The sequence below is a fragment of the Diorhabda carinulata genome, chromosome 6 (genome assembly GCF_026250575.1).
Source record: "Diorhabda carinulata isolate Delta chromosome 6, icDioCari1.1, whole genome shotgun sequence".
In the NCBI taxonomy this organism is placed as follows: Eukaryota; Metazoa; Arthropoda; class Insecta; order Coleoptera; family Chrysomelidae; genus Diorhabda; species Diorhabda carinulata.
Genome location: NC_079465.1, coordinates 20224006 through 20236182, shown reverse-complemented (window position 1 = coordinate 20236182; position 12177 = coordinate 20224006). Strand labels below are relative to the sequence as shown.

Sequence of the window (12177 nt, the reverse complement as noted above, 5' to 3'; positions counted from 1 at the left end):
TGAAAAATAGGGTTAAATGGGAAAATGTAGCTTCTGCATTTTCTAGAAGAATTAAAACCGGACTTATAGTAAATTTATATCATAAGGACTTAACGCAATTTTTAAATGATTGTCAAATAATTTTTAAAAATAAAATAAGGGAAATTTTTAGGAAAAAATATTCTGTTGTTAAAGTTTATGTTTGTTTTTGTGGAGAGTTCATTAAAAAATTTGGTGAAAATGAAATATCTAGTTTCCATTATTTTATGACTAAAAATTCTATTATCGATGTATCGACCGATATAGAGCGATGGTTTTTCGAGAACGTCAAAGATAAAATTAATTTTAAATTATCAGAATTTCAAGAGAGGGACTCTGGTTTTGCATTAAGTAAAATTATTTCTTTAGAAGTAAATATCAATAAATTTGAAATTGGAAACGGCTCATCTTATATTAAACTTCCAGAACTTATTCAAAAAAAGCGAGGGTGCATAAACATTAAAAATTCTGACCAAGCATGTTTTTATTGGTCAATTGTTAGTGCTTTGTACCCAGCCAAAAATCATAAAGAACTCACTTCCTCATATCCATATTATAGCACAGTCTTGAATACACAAGACTTGGAAGCTCCGATGCCCCTGCATCAAATTTCAAAGTTTGAAAAATCTAATAACATTTCCGTCAATGTCTATGCCTTGGATTTAATTGAAATAAATAATAAAAAACCATTTTACAAAGTATATCCAGTAAGACTTGCTAAATCAATACACGAGAAACATGTAAATCTTTTATTAATTCAAAATACATATTTTCCAAAGCTAAACGATTATGAAGCACCTCCTATAGATAATGACAATTCAGAAATCACATATCACTACTGCTGGATCAAAGATTTGTCACGTTTAATTAATAGTCAGTTAAGTAAAACTACATATAAAAAAATTATTTGCAATCGCTGCATAAATTATTTCAGTAGTGAAAGTAAATTGAATGTCCACTTGAAATTATGCTCTGAATTAAATAATTATAAAATGTCTTTTCCAAAATATGAATCTGTTAGTTTTAGAAATTATATATATATAAGACAATTTCCAATATATCTGTGGTTTTGGTGACACAGTCAATCAAACACAATTGTGTTTCTCTGTAAGAAAAGTAATTTATTGTTATTAACATGTAAACTAAAAATTACATGAAACAAAAGTATGCACCTATTTAGTACTAAACAAATATTTCATACCTGTAAGAAAAGAAACGACATTTAATGTTATTATTAACAATGTCTGTTCCAAAATCACAAATTAAAATAAACTTAAAAATGAAATTGTTTTCCAGCACACAATCACACAACACGACATTCGAGGTTATGCCCTGCTTCCCATCGATGACAGTGACAGATCATCTGTCACAAACGGACTTTATGTGACGTACGGCAAAATAACACGCAAAAGAAAATTATATTTTTCTTTACATCTCCCCTCCCAGCGAAGATAGGAGACTATATTTTCACATGTATGCCCTCAAAAGTAGGCAGGAGCTGGCGTTAGCTTCGAGATGTGGAAAAAGTTTGACTCTGATCTTCTATGGTCAGTGCTTATCTTGAAGATTGAGTTTGAAATTTTTTCTATGATTTTGTAGGGTCCAAGTCTCAATTCATCTAGCTTCTTCCTATTGAGTTTGTTTCCATTTTCTACAAAAACAGTATCACCAACTTTGAAGTCTATATTTTTTCTGTTTTTGTCATAAATTGTCTTGTTGTAATTATGTGATTTGATTGTATTTTTTAGTGCCTTTTCTCTGGCCTGGATTAAATCGTAGTCAGACTTCTTTTGTTTCAGCTCATTTGGCAAAATCGTGACATCTGTGCCATAAAGTAGGTACTTTGGAGCATATCCAGTAACAGTGTGTTCCGTTTCATTGTATTTTTGTACACAACTGTGAGCTACAGATGTCCATGCTTTTTTCTTGTCATGTTCGTTCATCCTGCACCTTATTTTATTGACCAATGTTTGATTTAATCTCTCGTTTAAGCCGTTTGAGAAAGGAGAGTTCACTGCTGTAAAAATTATTGGAATATTATTTTCATCCAAAAATCTCTTGAATTCCTTAGAGTTGATACCTGGGTATTGGTCTGATAATATCAATTCAATGTTATCACTCTCTGCACAATTCTTTATCAGCTTTATGAAGTCATTTGCATTTTGGGTACTTGATGTTAGAATATATGCATATCGGGTGAAATGATCTGATAAAAGGTGTAAATATCTCTTCGTTGATCTGGAACCTCCGAAACCTCCTATGGTGTCAATAGAGCATATCTGAAAAGGTTTTGTAGCAGGACCCAAATGAGACATCAGTCCATATTTATTATGTCCTCTTGATTTATTCTTTAAACATACTATACAACCCTCACAGATTAATTTTATGTTTTTAGTCATATTTTCTGCTGCATACACTGAGCTAATCATTTTCTGCATCTGTTTAATTCCTATGTGGCCTAGATCTGTATGTACATTTTTCATGAGTTCTATGCTCAATTCCTCTGATATAATGATTTTTTCCTTTTTCTTTACTTGCTTGTAGTAAACATTATTTCTTTTTACTAACTTTCCTTTTCTGCATTGTATATATTCATTTTTAATTTGATCTTTTAAGATATCTTCTAGTGTTATTGTATTCACTACTTTCAACTGATCCTCTAGGTTTTCATTTGGATCAAGCACTGGGTTCCTGCTCAGGCAATCAGCTTCAGTGTTGTATCTTCCTGGAGAATATTTAATTTGGAAATCATATTGTGATAAGTAATATGTTAAATCGCCTAGTTCTTCGTCAGTTCTAGACCTTATGTTCATGTTCTCTAATGGCTTGTGATCTGAAAAGACAATGAATTTCCTACCCATTAATAGATGTTGCCAATACTTTACACATTCTTTGACTGCCAGGCATTCCAGATATATAGCTTTCTTTCTTTTTTGGACTTCATTTAACTTTTTAGAAAAATATGCTACTGGTTTTTCTTCATTATTTCCTTGTGGCTGTTTTAGTATTGCTCCTACTCCTAGTATACTGGCATCTGTGTATATGTGAATAGGTAGGTTTGGATCAAAGATTGTCAATACCGGTTGAGAACATAATATTTGTTTCATTTCATCAAATGACTCTTGGCATGCTTCGGTCCAGTTAAAGGTTTGTCCTTTTCTTAAAAGGTTATGTAATGGTTCCAACTTTATTGCTATATTTGGCACATACTTATGATAAAAGTTTATCTTTCCCAGGAATTGCCTCACATTTTTCTGATTCTTTGGAATCGGGAAATTTTTTATTGATATTAAATTGTCTTTCAACGGTCTAACTGAATTATTTTGTATCACATGACCCAAGTATTTGACTGTATCCGCTGCAAATGTGCATTTAGAGAATTTTAGTTTCAAACCTTCACTTTTAATTGCTTGAAAGAGTTGTTCTAGATGCCTTACATGATCCGAAAATGATTTTGAAAATAGCAAAATATCATCGATAAAACATACCGTAAACTCTTCCAGCTTATGCTTCCGTATGATATTGCACATTATTCTCTGGAATATAGCTGGAGATGTTTTTAATCCAAATGGTAAGCAGGTCCATTGGTAGTGCCCCTCCTGTGTCACAAATGCAGTTTTGTATCTGTCAGTTACACGCAAAGGTATAGACCAAAACGCTGAATTTAGGTCTAGTGTTGAGAAAAACTTGCAGTCCCTTGTCTTTAATATTAGGTCTTCAATAAGAGGGAATGGCTGTGACTGAGGCACAACTATTTTATTTAAGTCTCGAAAATCAATGCACAATCTTGATTTTTTATCTTCTTCTCTTTTATATGCTAATGTGACCGGTGCTGCGAATGGGCTATATGATTCTTCTATTATATTTTTTTCCAATAATTTTGCAATTTGATTCTCAATTTCTTTCTTGTCTTCAATTGTGCAACGATATGGACGTTTACTACAATATTTTTCTGTTAACAGATCTATGTGTGCTTCATAATCCGTTACCTTTCCTATGTCAAATTTGTCCTTTGCAAATACTGACTTATTTTTTGATATTAATTCATCAATCATTGCCTGTTTTTCAAAGTCTAGATGATTAATACAAATTTGAAAGTCTTTTCCACATATGCCTTCATTGAAGTTTATTAAATTATCAGATTTTATTTTTATAGAAATTATATCTGAATCTGTTTCCTTAGAAACTGTTCCACTTCTTTGTATGGGTATTTTCTGACTAATTTCTAAGTTTGCATTTTGAACTAGGTAAAACTCTTTTATACAATCTAGTCCCACTAAGAAGTCATAATCGAAATTTTCCTTGTCTATTACAAAAACATTCATTTTCTTTTCCACATCAAAAATGGCTATATCTATTGTAATTATGCCATTTGCCTTTTTAACGCCATTAATCGTTTTCAAATTAGTATTGTTGTAGTGACTGGTTTCCTTATTATTTATTTTTAACAATCTTGAATTTATCAATGAGACATTAGAGCCTGAGTCATAGATCCCAAAAACTTCAACATTCTTATTGAGTACTAATTTGACTTTGATCAATGGCGGCACTATTAGTTTTTTTGATCTTCACACTGCAATTCACATTCCAATTCTGAATTGTTAACGAGCTTTATTTGCTTTTTATCCTTTTCTGTATCTGATTTTGTTCTAAACCAACAGGAATCTTTTGAATGATAGCGTACACCCTTTTTTAATTTTTCACAAATACTACATTTTTCTTTTACTTGCTTGGTATCGTCTTTTTTTTAATATTTTTTTTCTTTGCAACCAAATGTTCTAATTTTCCAAGTCCACTAAACAAGTCTTTAGTGTGTAAAATTTCTTCCTTGTTGATTCGATCAGTTATAAAATCTGGTAAGCCGGCGGCAATTATATCAATAAGTGTCCCTTCATCTATTGTTTTTCTTACTTCTAGTAAAAGTTTTTCTTTTTTAACTGCATATTCTAATAAAGATCCATATTGATATTTGAACGATAAAGCATACTTGCTAGTAGTCCAACCTTTATTTGCATAAGTCTGTATAAAGCTCGATTTCCATTGTAACCACTCGAAATGTAAGGTAAGTTTGATTATCATGGAAGAATACCAATCAGTGCACGATTTTTCAAGAAATAATCTAAAGATTTCAATTCTTTCTTCGTCTTTTAATACATTGAACCTTTCACATTCTTTTTCAAATACTTCCATCCACTGATTTGCATTTGAACTCTTTCCATCAAATTTTTCAATTACAAACTTGTCAGCTAGCTTCTTTATGCTTTGTTTTTCTTTTTTCTCTTGGTTTTCTATTAATTTCTCTAAAATTTTGGCTATAGGATCTTCTGAACACGTTTTGCTTACGACATTTTTGTCAACAAAATGGAAAAGTTGAAGTTTACTTTTCAAGTGAAACCAACAACAGACGGAAAGTCAAACTATATCGCCATAACCGCAATTGTGACTGAAGATGAAAAATATTTCCTTATTCCTGAAGAATTCCAAGCTATTTCACAGCACACATATATTCAAACTTCGAAAACCTTTGTCACAGTGAAAAATACATTAAAAAAAAGACATCAAACTAGAAGTGTTTGGATAAAAACAACAGAGGATATATTAAAAACATATGTTGATGAGGATGGCAATATGATTTTTCAGAACCAATTTCTAGAGGAAACTACCAAAGAACAATTAAATGTCGTTTTATAAGACAATTTCCAATATATCTGTGGTTTTGGTGACACAGTCAATCAAACACAATTGTGTTTCTCTGTAAGAAAAGTAATTTATTGTTATTAACATGTAAACTAAAAATTACATGAAACAAAAGTATGCACCTATTTAGTACTAAACAAATATTTCATACCTGTAAGAAAAGAAACGACATTTAATGTTATTATTAACAATGTCTGTTCCAAAATCACAAATTAAAATAAACTTAAAAATGAAATTGTTTTCCAGCACACAATCACACAACACGACATTCGAGGTTATGCCCTGCTTCCCATCGATGACAGTGACAGATCATCTGTCACAAACGGACTTTATGTGACGTACGGCAAAATAACACGCAAAAGAAAATTATATTTTTCTTTACATATATAAACAAACTACGCCTTTTGTAGTTTATGCCGACTTTGAGTGCATGCTAGAACAATTTACAGATAAAACACAGCTTCATAATAAGACAAATAAATATCAAAAACATATAGCATATAGTGCTGGTTACTATGTAAAATGTAGCTACAACGAAGACTTGAGTTTTTTCAAGAGCTACAGAGGTAGAGATTGCATGGATTGGTTTGCAAATGAATGATCGAATTTAGCTGAAAGTATTAAATCAGAAATTAAAACTATTACACCTATGGAAGAAAAACCAGATTTACGTGTGACAACAATGTGTCACATATGTGAAAAGGGTTTTTCCTCTACAGATATCATTGTTAGAGATCACGATCATTTTACGGGGAAGTTTAGAAATTTTGCACATCAAGCATGCAATTTAAATTTCAAAAAACTGTTTGTTGTACCTACAGTTTTCCATAACTTAAGTAACTACGATAGCCATTTCATCATTTCGGAATTAAGTAAAAGAGGAAACATCAGTTTACTCCCCATAAATAAAGAAAAATACATTTCATTTACACTTAACGATTCAGATACAAATATAAAATTTCGATTCATATATTCACTGAGGTTTTTGGGTGCTTCCTTGGAAGAATTGGCTGCTACATTGAATGATAATGATTTAAAAATTTCCAAAAGAGAATTTAGTAATTTAAGTGTCGAACAATTTAAATTAATAGCCAAAAAAGAGGTTTTCTGTTACGATTTTATAGATAGTTGGGAAAAATTAAATACTTGTGAACTACCACCAATAGAGGCATTTTATAATAAATTGGAGGATAAAAACATCAGTATTGAGAAGTATTCTCATGCTCATGCAGTGTGGAAATCATTTGATATTGAAAATTTGGGTCAGTATTCTGATCTGTACTTAAAGACCGATGTTTTCGAACAATTTCGAAGAAAATGTTCAATTACTTATGGTTTAGACCCTGCATGGTACTATACAATGCCTGGATATACTTGGGACTGTATGTTGAAATATGTAGGATGTAAATTAGAGTTATTGCATGACGTAGACATGATCATGTTTATCGAGAAAGCAATTCGAGGAGGAATTTCGGTTTGTAGCAGTAGATTATCGAATGCTAACAATAAGTACATGCCTGAATATGATTCTACAAAACCCTCAAAGTACTTACTCTACCTGGACGTCAATAATTTATACGGGTGGGCTATGTGTGAACCATTACCATACGGAGGATTTGAATGGTTAGATAATGAAAATTTTGATGTTATGTCTGTGGCAGATAATTCTTCCGTAGGATATATATTACAAGTAGACTTGGAGTATCCACATGAATTACATGATCTTCACAGAGATTTTCCATTTGCTCCCGAACACCGCAAGCCTGTAGGCTCAAATTATTCCAAATTAATGACAACGCTTTATTGTAAAAAAGAATACACAGTTCACTATCGTAATTTAAAACAAATGTTAGCCAACGATTTGAAAATTAAAAAGATACATAAAATTCTGAAATTCAATCAATCTGCATGGCTGCGACCCTATATCGAACTAAATACTCGTTTGAGGGCTGCAGCTACCAATGACTTTGAGAAAAATTTATATAAATTGGCAAATAATGCTGTGTTTGGAGAGACGATGGAAAATATACGGAAGCACCGAATTGTAAAACTTGTTAAAACCTGGAATGGTCGATACGGCGCCAAAAATTTGATATCTAGTGTTAGGTTTCATAGTCGTACAGTTTTTAATGAAAACCTAATTGCAGTAGAACTCACTAAATCACAATTGGTTTTCAATAAGCCTCTTTATGTTGGTATGACAGTTTTGCATTTGTCGAAGCTGTGTATGTATCAATTCCATTATGATTACATGATTCCGAAATTGGGTATTGATAGATGTAAATTAATGTACATGGACACAGACAGTTTTGTGTATGAGCTTCATCTGTGATGATGCATATGAGGAGGTGCTAAAAGCTGATTTAACAAAATTCGATACTTCAGATTACCCCATCAATAATAACTATAATATTCCACAGGTAAATAAAAAAGTTCTGGGAGTTATGAAAGATGAAAACAAAGGCCAAATTATGACTCATTTTGCAAGGCTTGAGGTCTAAAATGTATTCTTTTAAAGTTCAACCAGGTGCAATAGTAAAAAAGGCAAAAGGAGTTCGATATAATATAGTAAAAAACAAAATAAATTTTGAAGATTATGTAAACTGTTTAAATGATTTCAAAGAAAAAAATATTACTCAACGCTGTATTAGGTCATATGCTCATAACGTATATAGCATAGAACAGACAAAAATTGCGCTAAGTCCTCATGACGATAAAAGATATTTGATTACCAATAGTTATGATACGCTGCCGTGGGGTCATTATAGTATTCCAGACTTACTCTCTTGTAGATAATGAACTCCTCAATATTAATGGAATTATGCATCATAAAAATTTGTGAAACGATAAAGTCAGCAGCCGATTTCGCAGAGCAATCCCCTCTTCCTCGGAAATTGACCGAAAAAATTGTGAAAAAATTTCCTGTTTACAAATGGAATGCGATGATAAAAGAGGCTGAGAGTAATCCAAATTCTTCATCCATTGGAATAGAATATATTGACTATAATAAAGAAATACCGTTATATTTAAGAAACACTATATTAAGTAAAACAAATTGGGGAGATATGTTTGAAGAATCTACTTACTGCGTATGGTCTAGTGGATATTGGCTTCCACAATATCGTATAAATGTTTGTAAATCATGTTATTTTGTATTTAGAACGGTCCATAAATATTTAAAAAAGAACATTTTTGTTAATTATGATCACTGTCATGAAGTATTTGATGGTGACGAAATTGTTGAATGTGTATATCAAGAAATGTCCTATTGGTGTCAGAGTTGTTTTAACAAAGTCTTATTCATGATAAAATCACATGAGTCCTGTATTAATAATTTACATGAGATGCCTAGAAATAATCGTTTTGATGATTCTGATATAGACAGTGACATTGATACTTTTGAGGCCGCTATGCAGTAAAAACAATATTCATGGAATGTATCTCTCTCTCTCTCTCTCATAAATGTAGAATATTATCGTTTTCTTATTATAAAATTATTCCTGTGTTTTTGCGGTATTATGAACGGTGGCGGCTCATAATGCCACATCAAAATATCTGTTTTATCATAGTTTTTTAGTATGCGTTTTAGGTGATTTATATGAGCGTTGTTAGTGTTAGATATAAGTCTCTGCCCAACAGGGCTTTATTAGAAATGTAGAATATTGTCGTTTTCTTATAATAAAATTATTTTTAAAATTCTTGTGTTTTTGTTAGTTTCCAATATATCTTTATGTAATAGCAGTAAAAACAATATTCATGAAATGTATCTCTCTTGTCGTTGCGTCACGTCGTTAAGTCAAACGTCAAGTGCTGCGTCAAACGACCATCAAACGTGTCTACGTATGAGAATGTTCTCTTTCGTAATATGTCTTCAGAAGAGTACAGACGTCGAATTGAAGAGTTTATTAATAGCATTGGTGAATTAAAGAAAGATATTGCTTTCAATGGAGATAAAAGTGAGGTTATGAAACAAATGCAGAATCTTAGTTTATTTGATAAGAAAGTGACGTGGAGCAGTCTTCACTGGGTGTCTGAAGAGGTCCATCAGTTGGCCCGTAGACTGCCGCAAACTACTTATCCGTTAAGACGTATTCAACCTACACCATGTTCAACAGAACAGAAGGGGATATAAAAAATGAAATTAATTCTGTTTTTGCTATGTCATGTGTAATATTAGTGGCTGTATTTGTTTTAATTTTAAAAATTATTTTGAAAATTGTAAAACGAAAATTCCAGTCTTCATGTAATATAAAAGTTGATGAATATACAGAGTGTTTCAATAAAACCCATATTTAAAAAAAAAAAAACTTTATTTATAATGGTAATACAGTATTTAAAAACCAGTGACGGAGACGTTGTACATTTCTTTCAGTACATGAAAATAGTCCAGATGCGTGACAGGGGTTTGGATCTTGAGCAAAGTTTCCAGTTTCACAGGGTGTACCATCAAATTTGCAAACGTCAATAATATGTGGAAAAATACCGAAAATGTGACATTTCTTTTGCAGAAACTCGACTTTTTGTTGTCCTCGAACGTAAATGTAGTCTGCGACATACAATAACTTGCTTTCTAATATCTCATTTACTTTAGAATATTCTACATCTCCTGAAGAGTATCGAATGCCGTGCACATTTCTTTCCAAGTATGATGTGGTCTTTTTGTCCTCGTTACTTAATGTAGAAAACGGTTGCGGTGGTAAAAATATGTAATGTGAACTTTTGAAGCCAATTTCTATGGTGAGCTCTTTGGCAACGAAAAGACCGTCTACGACAAAACCTTGAATGTCTACAAAAGCTACTCTCATGTTGACGTCTGCTCGAACACTAACTCACAACATCTAGTTCAAGCTTTTAACAATTTCGGTGAGGGGGAAGTATTCCATTACACAATCGTGAATTATGATGCAATAGACTTTGGTATTTTCGGGAAAACCTATGTTTGCTTCAATGTCAAGTTTCACATCGACTGTGGATACCTTCATGCTTTCCTCCTGTTTTGAACAATCGATAACAAACAATGCTCGTTTCTTGAAAGAAGAATAATCCAGCAGGGGGCGCTTCTGTGTGGAGTTTGCGTAGTTGGGATAGAATTCAGTATAGTTAAAATAGGCTTCATTGTAATCAGTTTTAGCGAAATCCAATTGCATTCTTTCATTGGGCCAATAATCACCATTAAGTGACAGTCTTATACTTTGTACGTCGGTATTGTCGTCAAATAAAGTCGGGTCAGCTGTACTCAAGTTACGTTTGTCGGTTTGAAAGAAAACAATAACAAAACGAGGTCTTTCAACTGAAGTGGATGTCTTGACAGCCCAAACGTCATGTCTTGCTCCTTTAGTAATTGAGGGTAATTCGTGTAACTCCCACTTCCTAAATGGAATAACTATAGGTTGATCTTTTTGAATGGATTTCATGAGATTTAATTTTATGTCGTCATTAGGAAAGATATGTTTAACTTTTAGCTCAACGCTTGTAATGTTTATTTTAGCTGTTGTAGTGGAGAGCGTTCCAGAGACATTCTTTTCAGTAATATATAAGCAATCATTATCATTTCGTGCCCGAACTAGTCGTATTGTTTGACGCCCACATGTAATCATTGAATAATCGTTGAAAATGCTGAAAATATGTTTGAGAGGAATTTGAAGGTTGAAGGACTTGTCGCTAACATTCAGAATAGGATCTTTCGGGTAATTCCAGCCGGCTATAGCCATATGATTGGAATCTTCTTGGTTATAACAAGTCATAGCACGTACGGCACTCACTATTCCAGGATCCCGAACTGTTTCCATTTCCCTGGCACTTTCACTGTACGTACATGAATCGAATAGAAAGGCTCCAACATTATTTGCTAATTTTACGTCACCAGCTCCGTGTATTTCAAGCGAACCTTTAATGCACAACAAAGTTTCGCTCATTGCAAAGAACGAATCAACCTGATTAATGCTAAACTCCACAATGTCACTGCAATTGAATGACTTTATAAATGGAGCATAGGTTCTGTATTCAGCCTTTCGAATTGAATCGTCAAACATCGGCTTACGGTAGATATCAAACATTGGAGGCATGTTGTCGTTTTGTCGTTGACGTTTTCCATACATTGTTGTCATTTTTCAATTTAAAACCCAACGATTGCAGAACCAATTTGTTTGCGAACGTGAGTTGCTTCAGCTTTGATGGTAGCTTATCTAATGAAGTTGAATGCTCTGTAGACTGTTTTTTATGATTTATTATTAGTCCCATTTGCTTCGCGCTCTAAGCTCCAACACCAACGTACTTAGTTCTCCACGAAAGTTTACAGGCTGACCGTCTTGGTCTAAAGCGATGACGGTGATATTGGTTATTTCACGTTGTGGTATAACAGGTAAATAGAGCAAATTATGAGGAATTTCGTCTATGGAATATCCTGGATCCACTTGTATGACGAATTCGTATATAGTATGAGCAGGTCTGTTTGCATCGAAG

General features: G+C 32.7%; 2 protein-coding genes across 2 annotated transcripts; one reads left to right on the top strand and one right to left on the bottom strand.

The window, feature by feature from the left end:
• Window positions 1–5379: 5379 nt before the first annotated feature.
• LOC130895769 (uncharacterized) lies at window positions 5380–8047 on the top strand. The gene is made up of 2 exons (XM_057803313.1): window positions 5380–5641; window positions 6807–8047. Exons 1-2 carry the CDS (start codon window positions 5380–5382, stop codon window positions 8045–8047), a joined length of 1503 nt encoding a protein of 500 aa, XP_057659296.1.
• A 2506-nt stretch (window positions 8048–10553) lies between these two features.
• LOC130895768 (uncharacterized) lies at window positions 10554–11813 on the bottom strand. The gene has a single exon (XM_057803312.1). The coding sequence runs from the start codon at window positions 11811–11813 to the stop codon at window positions 10554–10556; it is 1260 nt and encodes a 419-aa protein (XP_057659295.1).
• Between the last annotated feature and the right edge of the window lie 364 nt (window positions 11814–12177).

Excerpts from the sequence above, each read along its gene's own strand:
- LOC130895769 (XM_057803313.1), top strand. The coding sequence starts at position 5,380 with ATGGAAAAGTTGAAGTTTACTTTTCAAGTGAAACCAACAACAGACGGA. Across the intron at positions 5,642-6,806 it reads AACATATGTTGATGAGGATG|CCAAAAAAGAGGTTTTCTGT; the intron begins GCAATATGATTT and ends TTAAATTAATAG.
- LOC130895768 (XM_057803312.1), bottom strand. The coding sequence starts at position 11,813 with ATGTATGGAAAACGTCAACGACAAAACGACAACATGCCTCCAATGTTT.